At 48.2% G+C, this 26,855-nt stretch overlaps 2 protein-coding genes across 5 annotated transcripts; one reads left to right on the forward strand and one right to left on the reverse strand.

Annotated features, from left to right (window-relative positions):
- Window positions 1-436: 436 nt before the first annotated feature.
- Window positions 437-19,217, forward strand: tasora (transcription activation suppressor a). 4 transcript variants are annotated; one of them, XM_028429457.1, is made up of 31 exons: window positions 437-858; window positions 2,800-2,945; window positions 3,059-3,151; window positions 3,274-3,346; window positions 3,445-3,536; window positions 3,681-3,812; window positions 4,060-4,190; window positions 4,273-4,304; window positions 4,387-4,492; window positions 4,607-4,710; window positions 4,849-4,952; window positions 6,244-6,316; window positions 6,622-6,696; window positions 6,873-7,066; window positions 7,146-7,436; window positions 7,807-7,993; window positions 8,084-8,212; window positions 8,360-8,514; window positions 8,647-8,836; window positions 8,989-9,429; window positions 11,199-12,472; window positions 12,580-12,702; window positions 13,017-13,176; window positions 13,268-13,376; window positions 13,584-13,759; window positions 13,844-13,993; window positions 14,115-14,898; window positions 15,769-17,469; window positions 17,546-17,671; window positions 18,301-18,826; window positions 18,943-19,217. In XM_028429457.1, the coding sequence occupies exons 1-28, from the start codon at window positions 594-596 to the stop codon at window positions 16,376-16,378; spliced, it is 6,399 nt and encodes a 2,132-aa protein (XP_028285258.1). In that variant the 5' UTR covers window positions 437-593; the 3' UTR covers window positions 16,379-17,469; window positions 17,546-17,671; window positions 18,301-18,826; window positions 18,943-19,217. The 4 variants fall into 4 exon arrangements, with proteins under 4 accessions (XP_028285258.1, XP_028285257.1, XP_028285256.1 ...); XM_028429456.1 differs by having other exon boundaries at window positions 17,546-17,675; window positions 18,301-19,217; XM_028429455.1 differs by having other exon boundaries at window positions 18,301-19,217.
- On the reverse strand, window positions 18,035-26,568 carry ccdc66 (coiled-coil domain containing 66). The gene is made up of 20 exons (XM_028429459.1): window positions 26,155-26,568; window positions 24,174-24,232; window positions 24,071-24,093; window positions 23,714-23,950; window positions 23,405-23,630; window positions 23,204-23,330; window positions 22,968-23,062; window positions 22,636-22,685; window positions 22,290-22,382; window positions 21,579-21,713; window positions 21,268-21,500; window positions 21,115-21,199; window positions 20,874-21,032; window positions 20,725-20,800; window positions 20,122-20,190; window positions 19,814-20,024; window positions 19,296-19,547; window positions 19,008-19,171; window positions 18,679-18,806; window positions 18,035-18,606 (listed from the first exon to the last, which is right to left on the reverse strand). The coding sequence occupies exons 1-20, from the start codon at window positions 26,163-26,165 to the stop codon at window positions 18,505-18,507; spliced, it is 2,535 nt and encodes an 844-aa protein (XP_028285260.1). The 5' UTR covers window positions 26,166-26,568; the 3' UTR covers window positions 18,035-18,504.
- Between the last annotated feature and the right edge of the window lie 287 nt (window positions 26,569-26,855).

A 26,855-nucleotide genomic window follows, 5' to 3' on the forward strand; every position in this document is an offset into this window, starting at 1 on the left:
ATTATAATAAATGATTTAATAAATGAAATAAATTGAATTATTATATAATTAATAAATGATAGTCATTATAATGTATTGTATTTATTTTTTTATTATTTATTTAATTTATTTTAAATAAAATAAAATAATGTAGCAATAAATGTAGGAATTCTTTAATTAATTTGAGGGAAACATAATACACACATTTGAAACCTGCACTTTGTTTTTAACATTTTGACTTAGTTGCCAACTGTACTTTTATTTATCAGTATTTATTATAATATAGAATGCAAAGATTTTCAGATTAGTTGATCCATATTTAAAGCTATGATCTCACATTTATTTATTTATTTTATTTTATTGTATTTTTTCTTCCCCTGATGTCCACTGATGCTGATTAATGTTGCCACCAGATGGCAGTGTCGCCGCAGCACAGTTCAGTTTTAGAGAAGAAGACGATGCGCTCTCACAGGAAGCATGGCGCGGTTTGTGTTTAGGTACCATTCCCTTCGGAGCAGGGGGTAAACAGTCGTGTCATCGCGGGACTCCAGCGGAGAAACGGTGACGGAGAAACGGTTGGTAAGAGACTGGTCGGTCTGGTCAAGAATCCGACAATGGACGACATCCTGGCCCGGAGGGAGCCAGGTCGTCCGAGGAGGGTGTCTGCTGCTCCGGAGATTGGAGCTAACATTAGCCTGCAAGATGTCGAAGTGTTCGATGTCTACTCGGGCAAAGAAAGCTATTCGGGTGCGGACAGACTGAGCGCTGCTGCGGGGAGGAAGGAGCGGTGGAACTCGGCACCGCAAATGGTCCATCACAGGCATATGCCGATGGAGCCTCTGAAGCTCCCCATACCGAGGAAAGCCAAGGAAAACAGAGGTGTGTTATCCCCGCTGTCTTTTCACAATTGTTTAAATAAACCACAGTCACAGCTTTATCAGACAACTAATTATTTTTATAAATAATAAATTTTGTTGTTACACCTCTATCTTCGCTGTGGAGCAAATAAAGTTCCATTATCGGACAGCTACATCCGTTACCGGTCAGAGACATTCATCAGCTGTTGTTACAATAGTTACAGCTGTTCACACAGCTGTCAATTATTTAACACTCTCACCGTATATGTTAATTATAATTAGTTAAAGTCGTAGCAACAAGCTTTAGCGTCCTTGCGATGCCGTTAGTTAGGCTAGCAGCTAGCAGTTAGCTAGTTGACGTTAAAGTGCCGTTAAATGTTTGTTTTCCACTTATAAACGACTGGAGTGTGTTTGTGAGCGACAGTAGGTGTTTAGTCTAAAACCAGAAGTCAGCCATGTGTTAATGTTAGCTAAAGATTAGCTCGTGGAAAGTGAACGCGTCTTTGTTTACATTCTAGCTTGATGGGTGTGCATGTGATGACCTGAGAGCTTCATGGGGGGTCACCATCAGGGTCAGGCCACAAAAAAGGGACTTTAGAAATCTGGGACAGAGGCAGGAGTTAGATCAGCATCAAGTTGACGAACTTCTGCTCCCGTGTGGGGATTGTTGTTTAAGATAAGTCTGAGCTGTAAAACCCTGAAGTCCACACCTTTCCCTTGACCTCATTATCTGTCAACCTGAACCCTAACCCAGCCCCATATGATGGGGCCCAGGAGCCCAAGCCCAGGAGCCAAAGAGCACAGCAAAGCCTGTGCAGCACCATCTGAACTGAGCTTTTCTACTGTCTTAGCCTGAAGTGACTGAAGTTTGTATTTGTTTCTTCGCTAATGTTGAATGACTTTTTGTCCTCCGCTAACTTTATATGCAGCTTTACAGCCTGTGCTCCAACACTGACTCCTCTGTGACATCATGAGTAAAACTCAGAGACAGGAGCTTGCTTTCAGCTGGTGATTTTGTCATGTTGACCTGGAGTGCAGATGGAAAGCAGCAGTCAAACAAATTTAAACAAACAAGTGTCACTCACACCACTGTTGTCCCAGAGCACTGCTATATACCAGCAGCACACACAGATACTGTAGGTAAAGCAATGGGTGGTGATGGCCTTTTTCTCTGTGTGTGTGTGTGGATGTGGTCGCACCTTTCTGAGCCTCCACCTGAGCCCCTGCACGCTGAGGGAGGCAGCTGGTGCAGGTTCATCACCCTCCTGAGGATTTGGTGAAAAACAAACAAAGGTCTGCATCATCAGACTGTCTGTCTCTACCTGCAGACAGGCAGAGCTCAATTCATATTTGTTTAGTTTTGGCCACAATAAACAATTGTTACATGAAATAATTATAATTAGAGAGAGATTTATTGAACTTTGTTTATTTACATGCTGAGAATGAAGTCGGGAGGAGAGGATTCAGCTGTGAAGTCTCTCTCAAACAAAGTTTGTTCCTGATAGAAAAATCCATTGAGCTTTAGACACCAGGGCCTTTAGCAGGATTCAGTGACGTCCTTATTTCCACGTCTTACAAATGCAGCTGTGCAGAATGATCCTTTTTATTATTTTTAATATGTTTTCATGTCTTATGGAGGCAGAAAACTCCACGAATCTGCTGCATTGTTTAAGAAACCGGAGCTGCTGCTTCCTAGTTTTTGTATGATTGTATGTTCTTGCAAGCTGAGAGGGATTATTAAAGCACACAGGGTTAGCTTTGCAGTCTGGTCCTAATCCATTAAAAGCTCAGTAATCTAGTAGGAGCACTTTAAAAATCCATCCTAAATAATACAGAGGGCTGGTAAAGAGTCAAGTATTCTGGATCGTGTTTATCTGTCGGATTCAGAATGGTGTGGCTGATCAGACGTGCGTGTGATGCTAGATGGATCCTGACTGACAGGTCTCCTCTGTCTTTCCTTCAGCTCTGTTTCAGGAGGTCTCCACCGAGTCCAGGGAGTTTGAGGACATGATGACCGCCCTCACCTCCAGCTACCTCGACACCAGCTCTGCTGGCTGCTTCTCCTACTGCAGACCTCGACTCGTCCACAACGAGCTGCTGGAGAAGGAGGTGAGAGGTGAACACGAGGCTCTCAGAGGGATCGCCTGCTAACAGGGATTATTTCAAAGAATCAGGGTGAATTCTGAAGAAGCTGAGATGTTTATTGATTGTGTGTGTTTCAGTTTGTGGAGAAGAGGAAGGAGATGAAGACAGAGGGGAGGATGGAGAAGGAGCTGGAGGAGAGCTACTGCTTCCTGCTGACGGACTCTGTCAGGGTGGGAGACTCTGAGCCCGACCGTTAACTGTTATCTTTACTTCTTTTTTTTTGTCTGCGTGTGTTGTGACATCAGTGCTTTGATATTTCTGATCAGTCATTAGTTGTTCTTGGCTGTTGCAGGTGACTCAGCTCTGTCAGAAGGGGCTGTGTGTGGGGCCGAGCTGGCTCACAGTGCTGGGAGACCCCAACAAAGGTAGCACCAACCCAAAGGCCTCACACTGACACGCAGACTGCTGGAATCCTGCCCATCGTTCGGGATTTTAATTTTTGTGTCTTTGCGCGCATCTCTAGGAGTGTATCTGTCCAGGTACTCGGACCTGCTGCAGATTAACCCCTTCGCTCCTGGAACCACAGGAGAGATCATCATCTTCAAAGTGATGAAGGTAATCGCATCACATCAACATGCTCCCTGTCAGTGATTCAAAGCTGCTTTCAGACTGACGATGATGATGATGATGATGATGATGATGATGATGATGATGATGATGATTTCTGACCGTACAGTTGTGTCCTCTGTGTGCTTTCAGGGGAAGGTGAAGAGCATCTACGAGAACATGAAGAACGTTCTTGATCCAACGCCTCGCTTCGACAGCCACATCTCCAAGAACTCCAGCAAGGTCACCTCGCTCTCCTCCTACCGGGCTTTTGAACTTACCCAGGTAAACTGTGAGGTCTAAAACACAGACCTGTTGTTGCTGTGGTGTTACCGAGAGGAGTATTACCTCTTTCTTGCTTGTAACACATGGAATGATTTCCTCTATTTTTAAGCAGCACCTTCTGGCACACTGGTTCTGTAGTGGTTCAATTGAAATTAACCCAAAACAAAGTGTCACATGTTCCATTAGATAACCCGATTGTATAGGGATCAGTATCATTTATTAGCTCCCACCTGTTTTTTTATTCCAGCAATACTTCTATGAGTATTCCTTTGACGAGCTGCGGGAGCGGCCTCGGCAAGTTTGTCCGTTCGCCGCCGTCTCCTTCCAGTGTAAAGGAAAAGACGCTCCACTCCCCAACAAACCTCTCGCACCAATCAGGTACAGACATCTCTGACAAACGCGTTCGATCAGCTGACTGAGATAAAGAGGGAAATCTGATCGCCATGTTGTCTGTTTGCAGGTTGAACAGTCAGCCAGACGAGGGAAGTAAAGGTGAGTCTCTGCTGTACATGACGACACACGGTAATAAAAAGACAGGTTTTCATTCATTTTTGTTGTTGCGTTGCTGTCACAGAGCGCGCTCAGTTCACAGTGTGGACTGGGGATTTAGTGAAAAACGGCCGAGTTCTCTTCCAGATCGCCCTCCGCTCCTTCTCTCCTCCCTTCTTACCCTTCAAACTGTGAGTGCTGAGCTGAACGTTGTTGTTACATAAATTCTCTTGACGGGATCAGATTAAGTTAATCTGTGTACTGAACAGAGGAAGCCGTTTTGTCTCACTGTGTGTCTCCTTCAGACAAGAGAAGTTGGAAATCGGTTATGTGATGAAGCTCGACCAGCTGACCGGCCTCCTCCCGTCAGGCCTGCTGTCCTACAACCTCTACGACAGCAGCCAAGAAGGTGAGGTCAGGTCAGCCTTCAGAGTACCTCACACGCCACGAGTCTGCCGCCAGGAATCTGAAAGCTGTCACTTTAAGCTTTAAAGTTGTAGTAAACGCGTGTGTGGATGACCTGGACTGTGTGTTGTCCTGTGTGTAGTTGTGAAGGACGGACGTTACTGCAGCCTGCTGGAGGTGATTGACAGGAACCGCTCCACGACCAGCGTGACCCAGCTGCTGCTGGAACTAGAGATGAAGAGACTGGTAGGTTCCACTTTTAATGTTGTAAGTCAAGGTGTGCAGAGGCAGTCCAGATGGATGCATCACAGAGAGGATCAGCAGGATCGTGTGCGAGTCTGAATTTACCTGCAGAAGCAACCACAGCTCTGTTACTGACGGGCATCAGAGGAGGCCTTTATTCTTAGTGCAGGGTTTCCACAGTGTGTCAGGTTATGTCGTCTCCATGTCTGGTCTCCTTTGTTTTCTAAAGTATATAATTCACAAGAATGTGTGAATTGTGTGATGAATCTCTCAGGCTCCTCCAGACCTGATGGTCTCCTGCATGGACCCTGGTCTTTAGTCCACAGAGTTTCAGTCAGATTTCAGTCGGGTCTTTGTGCAGGTCAGTCAGTAACCCTTTGCTCTCCTGGAGGTGGTTCTTCACTAGAAGAGACGTTTGCTTCATCTGTTGTCATGTTGGAGAGAAAACCAGGACCCAGACCCAGTCTGACTGCAGACTGCTTCAGGGGTTCTTTCAGACATTCAGACAGTCTTCTTGTTTCATGATTCAAGATCCATAGTTCCAGACTGACTGAATCCTCCAGACTCCAGTCTGTATGATCTGTCTCCAGGTGGTCTCTGGCAGACTTCAGTCTGGTCTGGAGGTGTCTTCTCTGCAGTCTGGCAGTCCATTCCTGTGCAGGACTCTAGTGCTGGTCTTCTCTGACTCTTCAGGTCCAGACCTGGTTCAATCCTTCACTAGTGTCTCTGCAGCTGTTCTCGGCTCTTCAGACTCATCTCTCACTGGTTTTCTTTCCAGAACCTTCCACATGTTTCTCTTCCTGTCTCTGTCAGCCTGGTTCTGGTGGACTCTCTTTGACCTTCTTGATAAAAACCTCTCACAGCAGCTCTTCACAGCAGTTCTCTGTGTGTGCTGCTGAGATGCCAGTCCCCAGTACAGATCAAATGTTCCCAGGGCCACAGACCACATAATATCATTAAGAGTCGTTAAAAATTCATCCTGTGGTTAAACAAAGAGGGTTAGGGTTCTCAGGGAAATACAGTGGTTAAAAAGAGTTAAACCTAATTGATCTGTTAAACAGCTCCTGGGAAATATAAACCTCTTTTGCCTGCACAAACTCAGTCAGTCACAGGTGCTGCTCTTTCATGTTGCCCCTGAATCTTCATATGAAGATGTGTTGGTGTTTGATCGTGTTCTTCTCTCAGCTGAAAATACTTCCTCTTTCTGATACATTGTCGTTTCTACACTCTCTTCACCTTCACTTATCTGGAAGAAACGAGGCCTGACGGTGAGAGTTGTCTGTTGTCGTTGCAGGTCCTGGTGACTAAACTGTCGGAGCGAGGCTTTCTGTTCCTGCTGTCCAGCGTTCAGATGGCCACACCTGCTGGTAGGACACGATATATGATTATACTGCTGATTTATAGATAGGAAGACATTTAATCATGGAGAAATCTCTTTGAATGTTTGTCAAGCAAACTATGTGGGGCACTAACTTCCTGTTTTTAAAAATACATCAGACCAACAACATCTGCACATCCGTTTTCTGCATGGGAGCATGATCAACTCACTAAAACTGATTCAGAACATGGCTCTGAAATGTAGAGGGAGGTTATGGCTGTGAGAACAGCAGTGTGAGAACCAACACCCCCTCTTCGTCTTTTGGTTTTTAAATGATTATGTTTGTCTTTTCAGAGAGAGGAGAAAGTTGGAGGAGGTGTCTTCAGGCTTTGTTTGTTTTCCCAGAGAGCAGAGATGTGGCCACATTCAGTGAGTAACTTTTTAATTGTTATGTATAATTCTGGTTTTTGTTGATGAGAAACAGTTTTCTACGATCGAGTCCGTTAGTCACTACACCTGAACAAGTCGTCATTTCACCCACACACCTACGTTAAGCAGAAAATCTCTTTTATGACTGATGTAAATGTTGATGTTGTGTTTTGTAGCCGCCGCCGCCTCCTCCTCCAAAGATGCCTCAGCAGAGTCGTCTGCCGGCGCCTCGGTGATGCCGCGTCTGAACCAGTTCATTCCAGCGTTGCACCACGCGCTGGTCAAAGCCCGCGCCAACCCCGCTCCTGATCTGTCTGCCGGCGTGGAGCGGCAGACACGGGACTACCTCAGTGGCTTAAACGATGGCAAGGTGCAGCCAGCGTCTCTTTAAAGAGCCGTCCACAGATGTTCATGACCGATCTGAATCACGGCTGTGTCTGTGTCTTTAGGTTCGACAGTACCCCATGGGCAAATACAACTCCAACCCAGACGAGCGGGGACAGGTGTTCCCGCCTCCCAAACACCACCGGATGAACATGGATAACTACCTGCGTTCCTACCTGTTCAATCCCAACATCTACCTGCTGTCTGTGGCCCGGGCGCGGCAGGTGGTGGAGGCGCACTGCAGCGCTGAGCAGCCTCAGGAACTCTGGCCCAGGAACAGCAGTGGGACCCAGAGAGAGTCGGCACTGAAGGAGGCAAAAGGCAACAGCAGAGGCGTCCAAACCAACGCTCAGAAGGTGAGAAGTGATGACCTGGATGTTTACCAGCTGTGGCAGCACGGCTGGACTTCAGGCACAAAACAAGTCCTCACAGACCTCCACGCTGAAAGGCTTAAACAAACACGTGTGACTAGGTGTGTGCTTTGGTACCCATTAAGGACACTGACTAGTCCCAGAGCGTCCAATTTGACACCTAAGGTGGGATTTCTCCACTAATCATTGTGTCTATACACTGACACAGATACTGAAGCTTTAAAATAAATTCAGTAATTCAAGAATAAATAAAAGTTATGCAGAAAATTAGGATGCTGCATTGCTGATGCTAGCTCTTCATGCTAGGGTTAGGAGCAGCTTTATTAAACTCTGACGTGTGATCTTTGCCGCACAGATGCAGCAGCTGATAGATCTGGTTGTGACCTGCAAGAGGAATGCTGAAAATGAAGTGAGGAAGGAGGAGGAAGAAGAGGGGCTGATGGGACCTGGGCTGAAAAGAAAGCGAGAGCAGGAGACGGCAGAAAAGGCGCTTAAGTTCCTGAAAGTGTCACAGGAACCTGCGAGTCACCACAGGATCCCAGGTGAGGAGACCAAAAGCGTGGCGTCACCAGCAACTCAGTGACGTCAGGTGACCTCTGAAACCGGCTGATGTGTTTCCTCTTTGGTTTTAGCCGAGGAGAGCCACGGTCCGTCCTCTCCGGTCTCTTTGGCGTCCGTGATCAGCTCAGTGGGTTTAAAGGAAGTTGATTTGACAGAGGATAGATCTGAACTGGCAGCCAGACTTCTCAGCCTGCTGACAGGTGACTGGATCCGCTCTTTAGTTCAGTTAATGTCTGATTCCTCTGGGTTTGATTTACCTCTGCCCACTTTTCTAGACTGTGAGACCTCACAAAAAAAATCCACGCACATTTTTTGAGCGGAATGTTTTTTTTCTGTCCTTTTTGCAGGCCTCGACCAGGCTGCCAGGGGAATAACCAATCGGAGCGTTTGTGAGGAGCAACTGGAAGAGCAGAGGGAGTCCTGTCCGTTTGAGCGGCTTGCCACGAAGCTAGGCCTGCCCGCCAACTGCGACATCGACCTAAGGAAGCAGGAGGAGCTGGAGGTAAATATTTTATATTCTAAACACCCGGTGTATGAGGTTTATGAGCGGCTCCTGCTTTTGTTTAAAGAGATGAGAACGTATACAATAATTAAAATGGAAGTTGTAAGCAGCAGGAGTTGTGTGTGTGTGCAGGATCAGATGGCGGGCAGCATCAGTAGTTTGGAGGGATTCAGTCCCAGCTCGCACAGCGGGGAGACGAATCACCACGGTAGAGGAGGAGGAGGAGGAGGAGGAGGAGGAAGAGGGCTGGGGAGGGGTGCAGGAGGCTACGAAGAAGAGGAGGTAGAGGGGGAGATCCCATGGGTCCTCATCCCCATTACAGGTAGGTCGTTCTGCCCAGTCAGCCAACACAGAGGAAATGATTATTCCAGTGTTTTCTTTATAGATTTATTACTATATGATTGATGCATGCATTGATTTTAAGGAAGACAAAGGTGCCAGAATATGAAACCTGAATATGAACTCTGTCTGCAGGTCTGTGTTCAGAGAGGTACACCCAGAGAGACCGGAACATCCCTCAGGACCCTCGCTTCCAGCACTTCGCCATGGCAACAAGCGTCACTGTAACACCCAAACCTCCGGAGAAGAGCCCCGCCTTGTCCCCCGAGTTCAGCCCCCCTCCCTCCCACTCCCAGTGCCCATCACCCGACCCCAGCCCTCCTCCTTCACCCTCCCAGTGTCCATCTCCAGATTCCAGTCCCCCCGTTTCCCCTTCTCAGTGCCCGTCCCCAGAGCCCAGCCCTCCCTCGTCTCCCTCCCGGTGCCCGTCGCCACAGCCCACTCCTTCTCAGCTGCCATTCTCTGAGACCAACCCTCCCCCCTCATCATCCTGGTGCCGGTCCCTGGAGCCCAATAAGCTCAGCCATCTAAATATGAACCAAAATGGTGCTAACGAGGAGCAGTTAGCCCCCCCAGGTAATGTCAGACAATCTAAGATCATCTCAAAGTCTGCTTGATGTTCTAGATTTGACTGTTATTTCTAACTCAGTAGAAATAGTTTAGCCTTTCATTTTACATACTTTATGTTGTCAGAATAAATTCAATTCAGTTTTATTTATATAGAGCATTTTACAATCAGAAATGGTCTCAAAGCGCTTCACAGAAACTCAGAGCGTGAGACCCAGAGCCTGAACCCCCTTAAGAGCAGTGGCGCAAGGAAAAACTCCCTTTAAGAGGAAGAAACCTTGAACAGGACCCGTCAGCTTAAGGAGGAACCTTCCTGCTGCCAGTCGGCCGGGTAGAGGAGGAGAAGACGAAGAGGGAGACAGGACAGAGAGGATGAAGGAGAGAGAGAGAGAGAGAGAGAGACAGTGATTATATTGTAATGGATATCTATATATATCGTCAGTCCATAAGTAGTAATAGTAATTTGATAGTAAAGATGAGCAGCAGGGGCTGATGGAGTCAATGAGCACAGGAGAGATCAGGGGCCGGACTGCAGGTCAGCATGCAGGTCTGAGACCTGCAAAGAGAGAGAGAGAGAGCGAGGCACAGAACTACGAGGAAGACAGTAAACACAGATTATGAGACGATATTACCAGTATGAGCCAGACTAAGGAGAGTGGAGGAGAGGTCAGAGGGTCAGAGGGAACCTGCTCAGTGGATCATGTTTGTGCCCCCCGACAGCGTAGGCCTATCAGCCCTATGACACCTGTTCTACCTGTGGCTGAGGCGACTGTATCTATACCTATCAGCCCTACACACTAGGTCTAAGGCTAACTGTACGCCTTACTAAACAGAAAGGTTTTAAGTCCAGTCTTAAAGGTGGAGCCAGTGTCTGCCTCTCTGACCCAGATTGGTAACTGGTTCCATAATAGCGGTGCCTGATAGCTGAAAGCTCGTCCTCCCATTCTACTTTTAGGAATCCTAGGAACTACAAGTAAACCAGCACTCAGAGATCTGAGTGTCCTATTAGGAACATATGGTACAATCAGGTCCTGCAGATACAATGGAGCAAGTCCATGAAGAGCCTTGTAGGTTAGAAGAAGGATCTTGAAGTGTATTCTTGAGTCCACTGGGAGCCAGTGAAGAGATGCTAGAGCAGTCGTACTGGCCAGAGTAATTCCATCCAGAGAGAAAGTATTAAACTAGTTCTGAGATGTTTAGGTCCAAAAACAATGACCTCAGTCTGAGTCCGACCTTTCACTCAGGGTTCATGTCGCAGCGATGATATGGGAGGAACTCTATGATCTGCCCTCCACCTGATTACCAACACACACACACACACACAGACCCTCAGTCAGAAGCGACAGATCATAGAGTTCCTCCCGTGTCATCGCTGCGACATGAACCCTCAGTCATCTGACCTGGACTGTCTCATCGAGCGGCAGGCTCGCTACACGCAGTACCGACACGCAATCCTCCTCACAGGTAGGCAGTCCGAGTTTAATAGTAAAAAGTTGGAGGTCATCCAGTCCTTTATGTCCTTCAGACATGCCTGTAGTCTGACTAGCGGCTCCGTTTCTTCAGGCTTCATGGATAAATACAGCTGGGTATCATCAGCATAACAATGAAAGTTTATGCCGTGCTTCTGGATGATGTTTCCTAGAGCACAGAACCCTGTGGAACCCCGTGATTAACCCTTGTACATGAGGAGGAAGCATCATTAGCATGAACAAAGTGAAATCTGTCAGATAAATATGATTTAAACCAGTCCCCGGTCTCACACTGTCTGCCTCCACCAGGTGTGTCCGTTGACAAAGAGGAGAAACCTCAGGGCAAAGAGAAGAATAAAGAGCCATATTTTTCTGCATCCATCCGTCCGTCTAACCCTCCAGCTCCTAATCAGAGGACTAAACCCTCACCACCGAACACTGAGCGGGTGAAGGAGAAGGCAGAGGGTGACACAGCAAAGGTGAGGCAGGCGCAGGCGCAATCGTTGGAGGAGCAGAAAGAAACCTGTTCAGCTGAGAAACACAAAGCAGGTGGAGGTGAGCGAGCTGAGGAACAGGTCACAGCACAGGAGGGGAATGTCTCCTCACCTCCTGCTGGTCCTCCCAGAGGTATTGACAGCATTGTGGATAAACATCTGGGTGACATGTCCTCCGAGATCCAGCTCCTTCTGCGGGAGGAGAGCGTGCACTGCAGCTTCTCACATTCCCCGCTCTCCGCCTCACACACAGAAACCACCGCACCTCAGAGATTCCCATACGGCTCTGTGTCTCAGTTCTCACAGTACGTGTCGTTCTTTAACCCCTGCCCCCCGGTGGAGGACTACGTCTGCAGCCTGAAGGACGGCATTAATGGCATGCTAACGGAGTTCAGCCACAACTTGCTAAGCCACACGTCCGTCACCAGTCAGACTACTACAGATGCGACGCTGGCTAACAGCGTCAGTGCCTTTCTGGCCAGCATCCGTGCATCTAACACTAAAACAGACGGAGATGATGAGGTCTCTCCTCAGTGTGGTGATCTGACGGCTGCTGATGTCGGTGCCTTACTCGGTCAAAGCTCTGCGCTCTCCAGCCTTCTCAAATCTTCTCCCGTCACTTTATCTGTTCCTACCTCTGCATCCGCCGCCAGCTGTCCTCTGAAGCAGCCGTCACAGTCCCAGTGGACGCCACAGCAAGGTCACTCTGTAGAGATCAGCAGGACAGTGACTCAGAACACCAGACAAAATGAAGTGCACAGCACCGTCAGGACAGTGCTTTGTAAGGCTGGTGCAGAAGGTGGGAACAGCCTTGCAGGGGACGTGTCTCTGCCGGGGTTCAGCGGTGGCTCTAAATCCTGGGCAGAACCTTCCCATCCCTCTGAGCCGGACTCCAGCTCGGCATCCATCCCCACCGGGCCCCTTACCCACCCTGCTCCCCCGGCCACTACTCTGAGCTCAGTGATCAGCCAGCTGCAGCCAGAGGTGTTCGACAACCTGGTGGAGATCATCAAGGACATGAAGAAAAACTCCATGCAGTTCTACATCCACTGCACCGAGCCCAGGGCGCAGTTCTACGAGGACATCAAGGTAATGTTGACGTGTTGAATGTCTACGTAATTCATCAATGATCAGCACCACTTGTTCATGTGTACAAACTTCTCTACTTCTCTACTTTTGTGTGTGTGGTGTTGTAGGAGTACCTGTTGAAGCAGGGTAACGTGGAGCAGAGCCCCGTGGACTTTCTGAACCAGGACAGCTCTGACAGCAAACTGCTGGTCATCATTAAGAACAAGGACATTGCAGAACACGTACACAAGGTAGTTAAGAGCTGTGGTTTAGTTTTTTCTTCCAGGCTGGAGCAGCTCTTCTATCCACAGTGATCCGTCACTGCTTTAAACACCTGCTGTGAGACAGTCGCTGCCATCCCACCCCCACAGAGAACTACCTTCATCCACCACTCAGACTGTGTCTGTGGGGACTTTTTTTAGCATTTAGCACAATATGATATTTTAAATAATTTTACATCAGACCTGTGAATGATCCAAAATTGTAAGGGTTGTTAACCCATCATGCTAGGTGTAGGACACATGTTTTCCCTCTGTGTTAATGCCAACACCGTGCTCCATGTCAGATCCCAGACCTGGTGTCTCTGAAGCGGCTCTCCTCTGTGGGCTTTGTGGGGATCGACACGCTGGACGACATCAGGAACAACAGCTACAACGAGCTGTTTGTTTCCGGAGGCTGCATCGTCTCAGACGAGCTGGTCCTCAGTCCAGACGTCGTCTCGCACGGTGGGGTTGGAATCACCTGAGAGTTACAGCATGAATGTATTTCTGGTGTTTACATTTCGAAATTGATTAACGAGACGATGATGTTCTGCAGATCGACTGGCTGCACTGCTGATGCTCCTGGAACAGCGCAGCTCCTCTGAGACTGTTTGGAGATGGAAGATTCACTGCAGAACCCACAAGAAGCTGAAAGAACAAGCCAGGTACAGACATCCCGCTGCTTTATAGCCGACAAGGACCCTTTTACTCCACTGATTGAAAAGTTATGAATGCTAAAGATCTGTCTGGTACCTCTTACCACCTGTGGAGCGAGTTCTCTGTTCTCGTGGAGTATGGAACAAGCTTAAACATCATCATATAATGATGCTGAAATGCATGTTGTGTGTCTGTGTGTGTGTGTTGGTAATCAGGTGGAGGGCAGATGCAGCAAGCATTCTGGATCTGCTGTCAGCCTATCAGAAGCGACAGATCATAGAGTTCCTCCCGTATCATCGCTGCGACATGAACCCTCAGTCACCTGACCTGAACTGTCTCATCGAGCTGCAGGCTCGCTACACGCAGTACCGACACACAATCCTCCTCACAGGTAGGCAGGCGGCAGCACTGCTATCACTCAGTTCCAGCATCTGTCAGAAACATGGATTCAACAACGGCTTCTTTTTTCTTTCAGAGCAACGTTTTGAGAGGATCGATGCTCACTCCAGAGTGGGCATCATCGTGGCCAGTATGGAAGAAATTCTGCACAACTTCCCCAGACTGGTCGGTTGCCATGACATCAAAGACAAGCAACCAGTCACAGATGACGTGCTGGCTCCCAAAGGTCGGTTGAAATAAGAAAGAACTCTCACTGGATTCTACTGTTCTGGCTTCTGGCTTCTCTTGTGTCTCTGGGTTCTGGGGTCTTTGTGTGTGTTCTACTCGGTGTTCTCCTCTGTCCTCAGGTGTCAGCAGGCCGCTCAGCCGCGGGGACTCTGTGTCGAGCTCCGAACGTTCTCCCTCCATCTTTCCGGATCACACCAGCTCCCTTTCCTTCAGCATCAAGTCACAGCATCTCTTCCTTCCTTCTGGATCTGGTCTCCCCTCTCGTCCCCATCCTTCAGACCAGCTCGTCCCAGATGCCTCCTGTAGGGAGGGGGTTCTTCAACCTACAGACATGGACTGCGAGGTTCTTCGACAGGCCATCTCACAGTTGCGAGCGGAGCGGCAGGCGGAGCGGCAGCGGTTGGAGTCTCAGAGCATCAACCCCTTTAAAAGATTTCTCCCCAACCCGGCTGGTACAGGTTCTGGTCGCTCCACACCTCCTTCAGGTCAGGGAGGTGCTACTGACTCAGTCCAGCTCACTCCTGGCAGGAAGGCGGTGTCAGCCACTCTGGAGTTGATACACTCTACACTGCAGCCAGAGGAGCAGGAGCGGAGGGAGGCCCGAGGGACAGCAGAGGGGTGGAGGAGAGCAGGAGGAGCAGGAGGAGCAGGAGGAGGGGTGGAGCCTGGAGATCACAGAGACGGTACTGTATTTGGAGCGGTGGCGTTGCAAGGAGGAGACCGGGATTACAGAAATGGTGACACGCTGACCCTTTCATCCAATCACAACGCAGTAAGAGGGCCGAGCGATCACATAGAAAACCCTGCAGATCAACAAGGGGAACCAGCGCCTCCCACAGCAGCTCAGCGGGGCGGGGCCTCCAGAGGTACCACAGTCTGGGCCACAGAGGGCGACAGATCAAGGTTAGTAGTGTTTGTGTGGTTAAACTGGTTAAAGAGGCCAAGTTCTGCTCATATCCCAGAATGAATGAGCGCTGCTGTTTGTGGGCGTCTGAACCGATGCAGTGGGAGCTTTGATGATCCCAGAGGTTCTTCACTTAAACAGTTACTGATCACATCAGAGTTCAAACCAGTGGTTTCACTCTTCACAGCTACAGGCACTGACATGTGGACGGCTGGCGGCGCGGTAAGCGTTTTGTGTCGGTCCTGTGGCCATCATGCTGCGCTGCTGTCTAATCTCTGCACACAGCAGCTAACAAACTGAAACGCTTGCAGCATTTCACTCAACCTGCTGTTTCAGGTTCTCCAGCTCAGCCTGGTCTCTCCATCAGCTTCTCCTGCTGCTCAGTGTGTCTGATGTTCTGCTGCTTACAAGGCGTGAATTTAGGTTTCTTGAGCAGATACAGAAGTGTACAAATTGATAATTAAGTGTTTTCCATATTAGAAGTAACACATAAGATAACACCAAGATAAATATGTGTGTTCCTGGACTCATTTTCAGTCGATATATTTTTAAAAACTTGAAATCAGTGATGGTTGTGTGAGGCTGTGAGGTTGCAGTGATGTTTGTCAGACTGGGTTGTATGAATATGTAACTGTGCATGTGTGCCTCAGTCTGCATCGTCTGCTCTCCTTCTGCTGCTAGCTTCATTATTTTGAGGTTAAACGTTATTTTAATGTCTTCTTTGTTTACACTTCTGCCTTCATGTTTATCTGGTTTTCTTTGTTGCTTTGATTGTACCTGAAACGCTCCAGCTGGATTTTTATTTTTGACAAATACATTTCCTTTTTTCTAGAAAACATTTTTTTCCATCGCCTGTTTTCTTCCCGCAGAGACGCGCAGGCAGGCCGGGATCAGTCAATCGGAGGAGAGGGCGTGACAGGAAGTATCGCCACGGAAACAGACCAGAGGACCAACACAGCTCCTGCTCTGCCTCAGCAGGTCCAGCAGCTTCAGCAGGTCCAGCAGGTCCAGCAGATCCAGCAGGTCCAGCAGCTTCAGCAGGTCCAGCAGGTCCAGCAGGTCCAGCAGATCCAGCAGATCCAGCAGATCCAGCAGGTCCAGCAGCTTCAGCAGGTCCAGCAGCTTCAGCACCAGCATCTGCAGCGACCCAACAAGCAGGCAAGTCTGAGCGCTGCTTACAGCCAGCAGCAGCAGCAGCGAGTCAGTCAGTCAGTCAGCCTCCTGCATCACCCCCCGCCCCTGCCCCGACTCTCACAGCCGTTCCCTCCCAGCCCCATGCTCGGCCCGCTGACTGCCATGGGAGGGATCAGGAGCCTCCTGGGGCCCAGCCCTGTGTGGCCTGGAGGTATGGGCCACGCAGGGCTGATCTGGGGCTTTCAGCAGGGTCCTAGACTGCTGGGAGGGTACCCCAACCCTGCAGGTCAGGGCGGTCACAGGTACAGAGGGGGGCCACGGGGGGGAGGCTTTAACAGGATGTAGAGAGTAACGGGAGAACTGACCGACGATGCAGGAGAGGCACAAATACTACGCAACCCCTCTGCTTTGTGTGATGGCGACAGACAAGGAGGTGATGTTCTCAACATGTACAAATAAAAAGAGAAACCCTTTAACCCTCCAGACCCCAAGACCACCAAAGCCTGCCGGCAGGTTTCGTGATTACGAGCCAGATTTAAGCTGAACTCATTTTCTCTTACAAAATCATAAGAACAGTTCATCTCAACACATCTGATTCTAGTTTATCAACAAGGCATCGGACCTGGTTTCTGTCTGTGCTGCTCACAGAGAGGAGCAGTGAACAATCCGACCAAACAGACCTTTTTGGGGGTTCAGAGGGTTAAACGGTTGAGACTTTTGGTTGTGTGACTGAAACGTGTCACCCAGGCTTCACTTTAGTTGGAATGGAAAGACTCTCGGAGAGACGTTTATTACCTCAGTCAGCAGAAGGAGCTCGGCACTGACTTGTACATAATTTTATTTCTGGACGCACGCTCGGACAGAAGAAGTTTGTCGGACCTGGATGAAGAGATGTTTTATTACTGTACAGGAGCTCTGCACCATCCCTGATGGTTCTGACGCCATTTGAGACTGAAGATGTTTCTAAAAAAGAAAGAAGTAAAAAAGATTTATTCTCAGTCTTCCAGCAGTCCATGTTTATATCTTGTAAAAAGTCCTGTTTGTACAGTGTTTGGTTTGTTATTCTGAGTCTGTTTGTGTTGCTGTATGTACTGTAGAGAGACTGTAACTGGTTTTAACTTGGAAATATTTTCTGTTTGTTTTTTTACATTAGTTTTTTGTATTAAAATCGCCTGCAGAAACCTTCAGCTCTCCCTCCGGGTTTTTAAACAGCTTTGAGTTTGAGGTCTCAGCGCAGATTGAATCTGATTCATTGAGTGTGTTCAGGAACTTGTGTTCCTGTGTCCTGAGTGGTGATCCCTCATTGGTCTTCATGCATCTGTGCTACATCACGGAGTTCTGCTGGATGGACTCTTCCTTCAGGACTGCTGCTGACCCTCCTCAGACTGAGGAGTGGCTGCGTTGCCCTCCTGTTGATTCCCTGACCTGGATCTCAGGTGAGTCTCACATCAGCTGCTCTCTCATGGTGAGCTGCACCACAGCCTGATCTACTTTTGTCTTTTCTTCCCTCAGGCTGCTGGAAGACATTTGTGCTGAAAACGATGGAAGAAAACGCCCAATAAGGCCGTTTAAAAACCACCTGAAGACTTTCTACACAAACCAGCAAAATGTCTCTCTGCTGGAAAAGGAGCAAACCAGGTGAGTAGAAATGTTGGAGCTCTTATTGTGAAAGAACAGATTTAATCTTGAGCTGATTGTTGAACAGTAATAGCTTCCAAAATGCTGATTAAACATTAAAAAACAAACCAGTCACACAGGAGGAAAAAACCCTGTAAACATTTACATTTTTATTTTGTTTCAGCGTAAAGAGCTGCTGGTTTAGAGGCATTAACATGTTAAAGAAAACACAAACGTTGCCCAAAATTCAGGCCAGATTTACATCAGCAGCGGTTTAATTCCAGCTTTTTACTGTCTTGAGACCTGTACCCCGCCTCTCGCCATGGAACAGGCTGTTTATGTCATGATAAAGTTTTACCGAATGATAGAGTCAAGGCAAGTCTCTGTATTTCTACCATTGTTTATTAAATTTACATTAAGTTAAACATCATCACAAATAAAAACAGACAGCAGGAAACTGATTCAAACACATCAAGCTTTACTGTGGAGAACATGTCTGACTCTGTCGTTCTCGTAGAAAGTGCTTTAAAAACAGCTTTTAAATACAATCTGCAGTCAGTCGGCGAGCAGCAGGACAAACACACAAACAAGAAGAATCCAACCTGTCGTGTTTCTGTGGGTCATGCTAACGCTACACTCTCCTCCCCCAGGTGAGGGGTGTGGGCGGAACAGCAAGCTGTACACGTGGTGTCGAGCTCCTGATGGGCACAAACACGAGCACACGTGAGACCAGCTGCAGCCATCCGGACTGTCGGGGACGCACACTCACACTAAGCTTGTGGGTTTTACTGCTGAAGCCTGATGAGAACCTTCCAAAGGTTTTGGCACACCGATTGTCCTCGAGGTTCCTGCGGTCACATGTGGTGGGTTGTCGTAGACGAGTGGTGCTCGTTGCCATGGCGTTTCAGGAGAGGATTCAGGTCTGTCTCCAACTCCCTCTGCTTCTGTAACAAACCCTGAGAGCACACAAACATGTGTTAGCACATGTCCGGACCCCAGATGAGATGCATGTTTAATGCGGATCATACCTGACGCAGCTGAGCCAGGCCCCTCAGGATCTGCTCCTGTCGGTGTGTGTGTGCGTTACGAAGCAGCTCCGGGTGGAGGAGGGGGTCTCGATGTGATGGAGCAGGTGCAGAGCTCTGAGGAAGCGCTCCTGCAGGAGAAACTTTCATGGTAACAGTGGCACTGATTTTCATTTTATTGATCTATTTCCTGTCAGTTCCTCCTAGAACCACCTCCCTCCTCTAGATTCAGAACTCATGACTAATGACTCCTTTTCTCTGCTTTAGTGTGAAGAACCACAAGCTGACATTCATCCAAAGTTGAGCAAAAAGTGTGTTTTTCTGTGTCTGACCTGAGTGTGTGTGCAGCGGAGGCGTGTCAGCGGGCTCCAGCGGGTCCAGGTTGAAGACTTCATCGGTCCTGACGTAAGGAATGAACTCCAGGACCGGGGGAGGAGTGGGGGCTGGCTGAATCTGTACCATGTGTCTGACTGCAGGAACTGGAGGAGAGCGCCCCCTGCAGTACAATTCAGTAACATTAAAGCGTTTCCGCAGCCTTCGTCTGACCTGCACACCTCTGTTAATCTGATGACAACGCTTCATTGTAAATACATTTTAGGCCTGCAGACAGAGCAGCTCACCTTTCAGTGTTGTTGGCCGAGTTGCTGCGTGCTCTGGAGCCACTTTCCACCCTGTTTGGGCTGGTTCTGGCCTTTGTGGTGTTAGGGAGGAGACGGAGCTCCTGGTGCTGAGCAGGCGGCTCGGTCCTGGGCAGACAGGTCCTCTCCTGCAGAGCCAGGAGCTCGGCCTGCCTCTTCAGCCGACTCTCCTGTCGGTTCCTCTGCAGAACGGCAGGGTAGCGCTCGGAGGCGGGAACGAACCTGCGGCTGGGCCTAAAGGATCACAGCAGGAGGTACTGAACTACTGAAGGGTCCTCCAGTCACTGGCTGAATATGAATATGCCATGGGATTTTTATTGACATGTAAAATATATGACGTTCAGTAAAGGTGGGGAAACGCTGCATTAAAGGACCATTGTAAAGTTAAATGACAGTTGGTATTAAAATGATCTCATGAAGGCATCATGTCAGACATCTCAGTTTGTGTGTAGTGAAAGATTATCGTCATTTTTGAAACAGGTCCGGTGTGTCGTTTGCACCTCTGTGTGTTCCACTCCGGCCTCCTCTTGTCTCCCCTGCTTCTGTCCGTCCGAGCGAACGGCTCATATGGGTCTCCTCCTGCCGTCAGACAGATGTTCTCCTTCTCTGCTCTCACCGCTCGGCTCCTGCTGTTCGGAGGAGGCTGGTGTTCTGCGGAGAGGTCCAGACTCAGAACTCTGTCTGCTCTGAGTGGAGTGGAGGGAGCTGCATCTGCACGGACACACACACACACACACACAGGAGATCGGCTGTGTATTCATTCCATGGATAACTGTGGCTGCAGCTTTGAAACTTTTTGTTGTGGTACCTGTCTGCACAGCAGTGTCTTTGTAAGAACTGCAGGCGTCCACCAGACCCTCAGACTCTCCGGCAGTTTCTGGACACACACACACAAAAGAATGATCACCATTTTTAAAAGTTCACTATAAATAATCCATAGAAGCTGCAGCAGATATTTCACTGGGTTATTGTTAAAGAAGGTGAAAAAATACTGCAGAATTATGGAGAAATGGAAGAAATAGCACCACAGTAAGTTTCATGAAAAAAGCTGGGTGGAGCACAGTATTCGTGCCCCTCAGTACAGAGCCGAGCAGTTCCTGAACGACGTCTGTGCGCCATGTGAACTGTTGTTTTACAGATTCTGTCAACACTCCGCCCACTGGAAACTTAAAGATACTAATAACTACTGGAGAGGCCTGAGTGCGGAGCTCCTCACAGACAGACACTCACTGATTTCAACACACAGAGGCTGTCGATCATGTATTTCAGTGGTGTGTTTTAAACATTTCAAGTGAAATTCAAGCACTTTCCAAACCGTGGACACACAACATTAAATTCAAGTATTTTCCTGGATTCCGAGCACCAGTAGGAACCCTGAGAACAGTTGTAGTACTGTTGTGGTTGTACTCACCGGGCTCAGGTGTCTCCTGCAGCCTGCTGTCACCTTGGCTTTTGTTTGGCGGCTCTTCAGGATGATCAACCTGCTCCTGAGGATGCACACAGTAAACAGTTCATTGAACATATCTGCAGTGTGTGTGTGTGTGTGTGTCTGTCCCCGACCTTCTGTTTCTCCCTCAGTGTGTCCCGCTGGTATTGCCTCTGTAGCATCTCCCTCTCCAGTGCCACCCTCCTCTCTTCCTCCTCCTCCTCCTGTCTCCTCTTCGCCTCCTCTTGCTCCCTTTTCCGCCGGCGCTCCTCCACCTGGGCCTCGATTGCTCGCTGGAGGATGAGGAATGAAAGAAGGTTTTAAAGCACTTAGTGAGTCCTCGTCCTCCTCACGGCTGTCTGCCTCCTCTCTCACCTGCTGCTCCAGCTGTTTGAGCCTCCTCCTCTCTCTCTCCTCCAACTGAGCTGGGTCCAGCAGGGAGGTCATGGTCCTCAGATAGCTGGATGAAGCACAGTGTTAGCAGATTGTTCACAGAAGCTCTTCTACCCGTCTCCTCCTCTCTCATACCTGGTTCTGGTCGGGCATGCGCTGCTGGTGTCCACACTGGCTCTTCCGGCGCTCTCTGCTCCACAGCTGCTCGCGGCCTCCCAGAGAGAAAGGCTGGACGTGGGCTCCCACTCTCCTCGCTCAGAGCTGCTGAGCTGAGCAGGAGGTGGGGCTGATGGAGCCGACGGAGCCTGAACAGGAGGCCTCCTCTGCAGCGAGTCAAAGTGTGCAGCCCAAAGCTGGTGGTCCTCCGTCTGCAGAGACACCAACACATCACTCATGAGGAGGACACCAGACTTGCCGCCCGTCTGTCCTCTGTGTCTCTGCCGTACCTGGTTTTGCAGCAGCTTCTCTTGTCTCCGGCGCTCAGATGTCTCCTCTCTCTGACGGTCCAGCTCCTCCAACCAGCGTCGCCTCTGCTCCTCTCTCCTCTCCAAACTCAGCACCTCCTCCATCGGAGTGACCTCCTACAGGGATTACACAGAGTTATTTTTATTTCTGTGTAAATTCTGCATTTTGAACAAGCTGTTCTTCCACAAAACTGTTGAGAAAATAAAGTGCAATAAATGTAGAAGACATCTTAAAAACACAGGCACTGGTGAATGGATGCTTTTTGCCTATTGCGTAATAAAGAATGAAAAGCTTTAAATGAGATAAGCTCAGGTCTGGAGGGTATTCCAGGCTGAAGGAGCAGAGAAGCTAAAGGGCTGGAACCTGCAGGTGGTAGATGCCACGGTATCGTAAGGCATAGTGGCTGATAGTTCTCTGAAGAAGAGTGCACAGATAAGGTGGAGCCAAACCGGACTGTAAAAACTCAAAGCAGCAGTAAATGACGGTGTCATCAGCATACAAGTGATAAGTGGCATTTGACAGAGTAAAACACATATTATTAATATAAATGGAAAATAAAATAGGTCCTAAAACTGAGCCCTGTGGCACTCCCCTCGTGACCCGCCATTTGCTTTAAGTCAAGGACACTGTTTTTGTATAGAAATGGAAGCTGACGCTGTGACAGGTGTGTGTCTTAACAGGAAGAGGTTTACCCCGAGTCTGAGGCTGGATCTGACGGCTGCAGCCTGCTCTCTGTGGCTGTCAGAGCTCCGAACTGATAGCACACTCTCTGCATCCTGCTCAGCCTGAGACACACATTTATCAACACTGTCAATGTCAAATAAACATGGTTAAAACAACCAACGTTGACCAGTGTGCACAGTGAATCCATTACAACAACACAGAGCAGTGGACTGTCTTTGAGCTGCTCTAATGTGGAGAGGTAGGGAGTTCCAAAGCCACACATCGACCGACCGCCTTCCAGTATGATGAAGAGTCCACCATCATGAGGTTTTCATGGTGGTTCTCTACAGATCAGGGGTGAAATATGTGAAGTACCTGAAGTCTGCCAGGAGCTGAACGCTGCTGCTGCTTCAGTAACTGCTCATCTGTCACACAGAGGGAACAACGTACATAGTAAATAAACAAGGTGCTCATTGTGCAACATGAGTGGATACATGTATGAATGACAGGATTAAAGCACATCGTGTCATTCCTGTTTCAGTGGAGACCTGAGCGAAACACTGAAGTTTGTAACTTTCCTCCTTTTTAAGCTACATTAGAGATTTTTGGCCGAAAGGACATCCAGAGCCTAGAACTACATCATTCTATGTCAAAACCATAGCATCATATCATCATGGTTGTGTGTATTTGTGTGTGTGTGTGTGTACCAAGGTCCCTCTTCAACTGAGCCTTCTTGGCCTCGACTGCCGCTCTGCTGTCTGACTGTCGCTCCTCCAGCCAGCTGAACAGACATCCGGATGACCTGCGGCAACAAACCGCCATTTTAGAAGACGCTGTAACAGACTGTCAGACATGTGTGCAGAGAAATATTTCTATTCTATATTCTATTTAACTCTATGTTAGGTCGGAACCAGCTCACAAAATAATCATGTGGGCTCCCCACCTGCTGTCTTTGTCCTCTGAGCTTCCATTCGGATCATTTCCTCCTTGTTTCATTCCTTCCCCTCCTCTGTCGCCCTGCTTCATCTCTCCTCCTTCATTCCCTGAGATGGATTTTGGGCCTGATGGATCTTCTCACAGAAGAGAAAAACAAACTTTATATTTCCACTTCCACTCGCGCCAACTCACCCATCACCATAACTACCCTGTGCACGGTGGTCCTCTGCTGGATGCTGGACAGCGTTGAGGATCTGCTGCAGCTGCTGACTGGTGAGACACACCACGCTCTCCTTCTGTCCATTGTCCTCATTGGTCAGTGTGTCTTTAAGTCCTGCTTTACCACCACCAGCAGTGTTCTGAACCATTCCTGTTTTCCCATTGGCTCGAACGGGTCGGACAGCGGTGCTGTGTTTGTGTCTGTCCGACTTCAGCTACAGCACATAAAAGGTAAATAAAGGTGCAGTCGGTGGATTAAACAGCAGATTCTAATCATCGGTCAGAAGAGGACCCTTACCTTGGCCACCATTTTGACAGCTCCGCCTTTGTGGTGATCGTGGGTCTTGGATAAAGTCAGAGTGGTGCTCCTCCCCTCAGTGACAGAGGATGTAGCTGCTCCACCTGCCTTGCTCCTGGCCTCCTTGTGCCTTCCTGCAGGCTGCCGGGGTGGACGCTCCTCTCCGTGCACCTCCTCCTTCGCACAGGGCGGCCGCCTGGAGCTCAGGGCAGCTGCTCTGGGCCTCAGGGACAACAGCTGAGAAATCATCAGACAGAATATCATGATTATTGATTATCAGAAAGCCTGATATGTTCACTGCAATATGTGGCCAAAGGTAGGTGGACAACAAGTACAGACATGTAGTATGATTCCTACCTTCACTGGATTTTTTTCACCGCCTGCGGTGGAAGAAGATTGAACACTTTAATAGTACCGTTAACAAATCCACCACATATACATCATATATCAGATGTCTTACCATGACTGAGTAAAATCAGTCTGGGTTTCCCATTTTCAAGTTCAAACAGCAGGCCGTCTCTGTTCACAAACAGAAGAATTATTAACACACAATGACATCAACCGAGCCGAGCGGTACCGACTAGATATAGTCGGGCTCGCCTCCACGCACAGCTCGGGTTCTGGAACCCAACTCCTTGAGAGGGGCTGGACTCTCTTCTATTCTGGAGTTGCCCATGGTGAGAGGCGGCGGGCTGGTGTGGGCTTGCTCATAGCCCCACAGCAGTGTAGAGTACTTGACCTTCTTACAGTCTCTGGGAGGGGTGCTGGATGGTGCCCCGACCGGGGACTCTGTCATCTTGCTGGGAGACTTCAACGCCCACGTGGGCAGTGACAGTAACACCTGGAGAGGCGTGATTGGGAGGAACGGCCTCCCCGATCTGAACCAGGTGGTGTTTGTTATTGGACTTCTGTGCTGGGCATGGTTTGTCCATAATGAACACCATGTTCAAGCACAAGGTTGTCCATCGGTGCACCTGGCACCAGGACACCCAAGGCCGGAGGTCAATGATGGATTTTGTAATCGTGTCATCCGAACTTCGACCGTGTGTTTTGGACACTCGGGTGAAGAGAGGGGCTGAGCTGTCAACTGATCACTACCTGGTGGTGAGTTGGATCCGTTGGCGGGGGAAGAGGCTGGACAGGCCCGGCAGGCCCAAACGTACTGTGCGGGTCTGTTGGGAGCGTTTGGCCGAACCCTCCGCTAGGGAGATCTTCAACTCCCACCTCCGGGAGAGCTTCACCCAGACTCCGAGGGAGGTTGGAGACATTGAGTCGGAGTGGACCATGTTTTCCACCTCCATTGTCGATGCGGCTGTCCGAAGCTGTGGCCGCAAAGCCTCCGGTAAATTCAGTTCGGGACATTTTTGTCCTCTGAGAGTAATTTTAACTTTGTTAACTAGAGTAACTTTGTCAATATGTGAGCGAATTGAATCATTTTTGCTCAACAAGCTTAATTTTACATAACTTTTGTTAATATGATTTTAAAATGTTTCATAGGTCAACAGTACACTGTGGGCAAATTTATGTTGTTCAGGACAAAAACGTCCTCTAACTTGTTTACTCTATGAAGACTCTGTGGTTGTGTGTACTCACACACAACAAGGTCAGTGTGCAAATGGCTCTCTTCCTCTCTAACACACACACACAGTGTGTAGACACACAGTTATGTGCTAAAATACTCCCTATAACTCCATATACAAGCCAGAAACTACAGTACATAAGCACAGGCCTGCAGGTAAAGGGTTAATACGGTCATTAAGTTTACCTCCTACCAACAGGGTAAACCACCAACAATCAAGAATGCATGATTATGCAGTGCCATGGCTGTGCAGTCAAAAAATGTGCTTATAATGGAAGTCTATGGGACAAAAAATGTCCACGAACAACACGTAAGGGAGAAAAAATGAAAATCTAGTGCTGTGCATGACCAAGACTGTAATAAAGGTTAAAAAATCCAGTCCACATTCACCTTTTCTATTAAAAATGAGCCATTTTGTGTGTTTTTTTTTTCCAATTTTCAGCACCACCCCTTATAAAATTGGTGATTAAAGGGTTAAAATCCTGGGGGGAAATGATTTTTTCACTACTGTTGATTAGAACTGAAGTTAATTAAAAGGTCTATGCAAAAAAAATATTTATTTGATATATGTTTAAAACCGTTAAAGTTAGAGGACGATTACAAGACGAAAGGATAATGTTGCACAAGGGTTAATTTTTGTTTAGCTCAGCTGACGAACAACTAAACACTGCGGGTTCAATTCTGCGCATTTACAGCTATAACTCTTGAGTTGTTGATTTTTAATGAGCACTCATGTTGCGTGTTTATTAGGTTTTCGTCACCCGGTAACACAACATTCCGCGTGTATTTCACTACGACACCCTCGCTCTCCGTTAGCTTAGCTTAGCTTAGCTGCTGTTTCTGTTTAGCAAAACAGACTCACCCCAGATTCATGACGATGGGAAACACAGGCCGCGACAACAGCACGTTTGTCGACAACCGTATAAAAAGTTAAAATACACGCTTAGTACATAATTCACAGTTTTACAGAAGCGGCGCTATCAAGCCGCTGAACACGCCAGTTCCTGGATGTTAAACTGTGTACGCTCGTTGCTGACAACGACCAACAACGGCTTCACTGATTGGCTAATTCTTAGTGTTTTTAAATTATTGGCCAATCAACTCCCTCTATTTTGAAGTGTAGGATTGACAGTGGTGCTTTTAAGGTAGCTGGGAATTTAATGACTTAGACGGAGTGTACGCACCGTCGAGGTATAAAACGTATTTAAAAATAAAAATAATGTATATAAATATATACTTTTATAAGGTTACTTGCTGAACTAACACCGTAGCTTGTTTATTTTAACAGCCAACACACTGATGATAAAAATACTTCCGCGGACTATTAGAGGAAAGACTGTGTGATTTCAAAAGCGTCATGAAGGCATCACTTAAGTGGATATAGCAAGATTTATAGTATGTTATTTTTTTTCGATATGAACATTTACAGGAAATCAGATCGTTTGACTTTCTTTGCCATTATTGGTTGATTGATGTGAACTTATTGGGTCGGTATCATTTATGTTTCTGATCCATTTGAATGAGGCGAACATTGATGCGGACGCAGTCGCAGCTGTTAGACTC

The sequence above is a fragment of the Parambassis ranga genome, chromosome 18 (genome assembly GCF_900634625.1).
Source record: "Parambassis ranga chromosome 18, fParRan2.1, whole genome shotgun sequence".
NCBI classification, from domain to species: Eukaryota; Metazoa; Chordata; class Actinopteri; family Ambassidae; genus Parambassis; species Parambassis ranga.

Excerpts from the sequence above, each read along its gene's own strand:
- tasora (XM_028429456.1), top strand. The coding sequence starts at position 594 with ATGGACGACATCCTGGCCCGGAGGGAGCCAGGTCGTCCGAGGAGGGTG. Across the intron at positions 3,152-3,273 it reads TGCTGACGGACTCTGTCAGG|GTGACTCAGCTCTGTCAGAA; the intron begins GTGGGAGACTCT and ends TGGCTGTTGCAG. Across the intron at positions 7,067-7,145 it reads GTGGCTTAAACGATGGCAAG|GTTCGACAGTACCCCATGGG; the intron begins GTGCAGCCAGCG and ends CTGTGTCTTTAG.
- ccdc66 (XM_028429459.1), bottom strand. Across the intron at positions 21,714-22,289 it reads GATCCAGCCTCAGACTCGGG|GAGGTCACTCCGATGGAGGA; the intron begins GTAAACCTCTTC and ends TAATCCCTGTAG. Across the intron at positions 18,607-18,678 it reads GCCTGGCTCAGCTGCGTCAG|GGTTTGTTACAGAAGCAGAG; the intron begins GTATGATCCGCA and ends GTGTGCTCTCAG.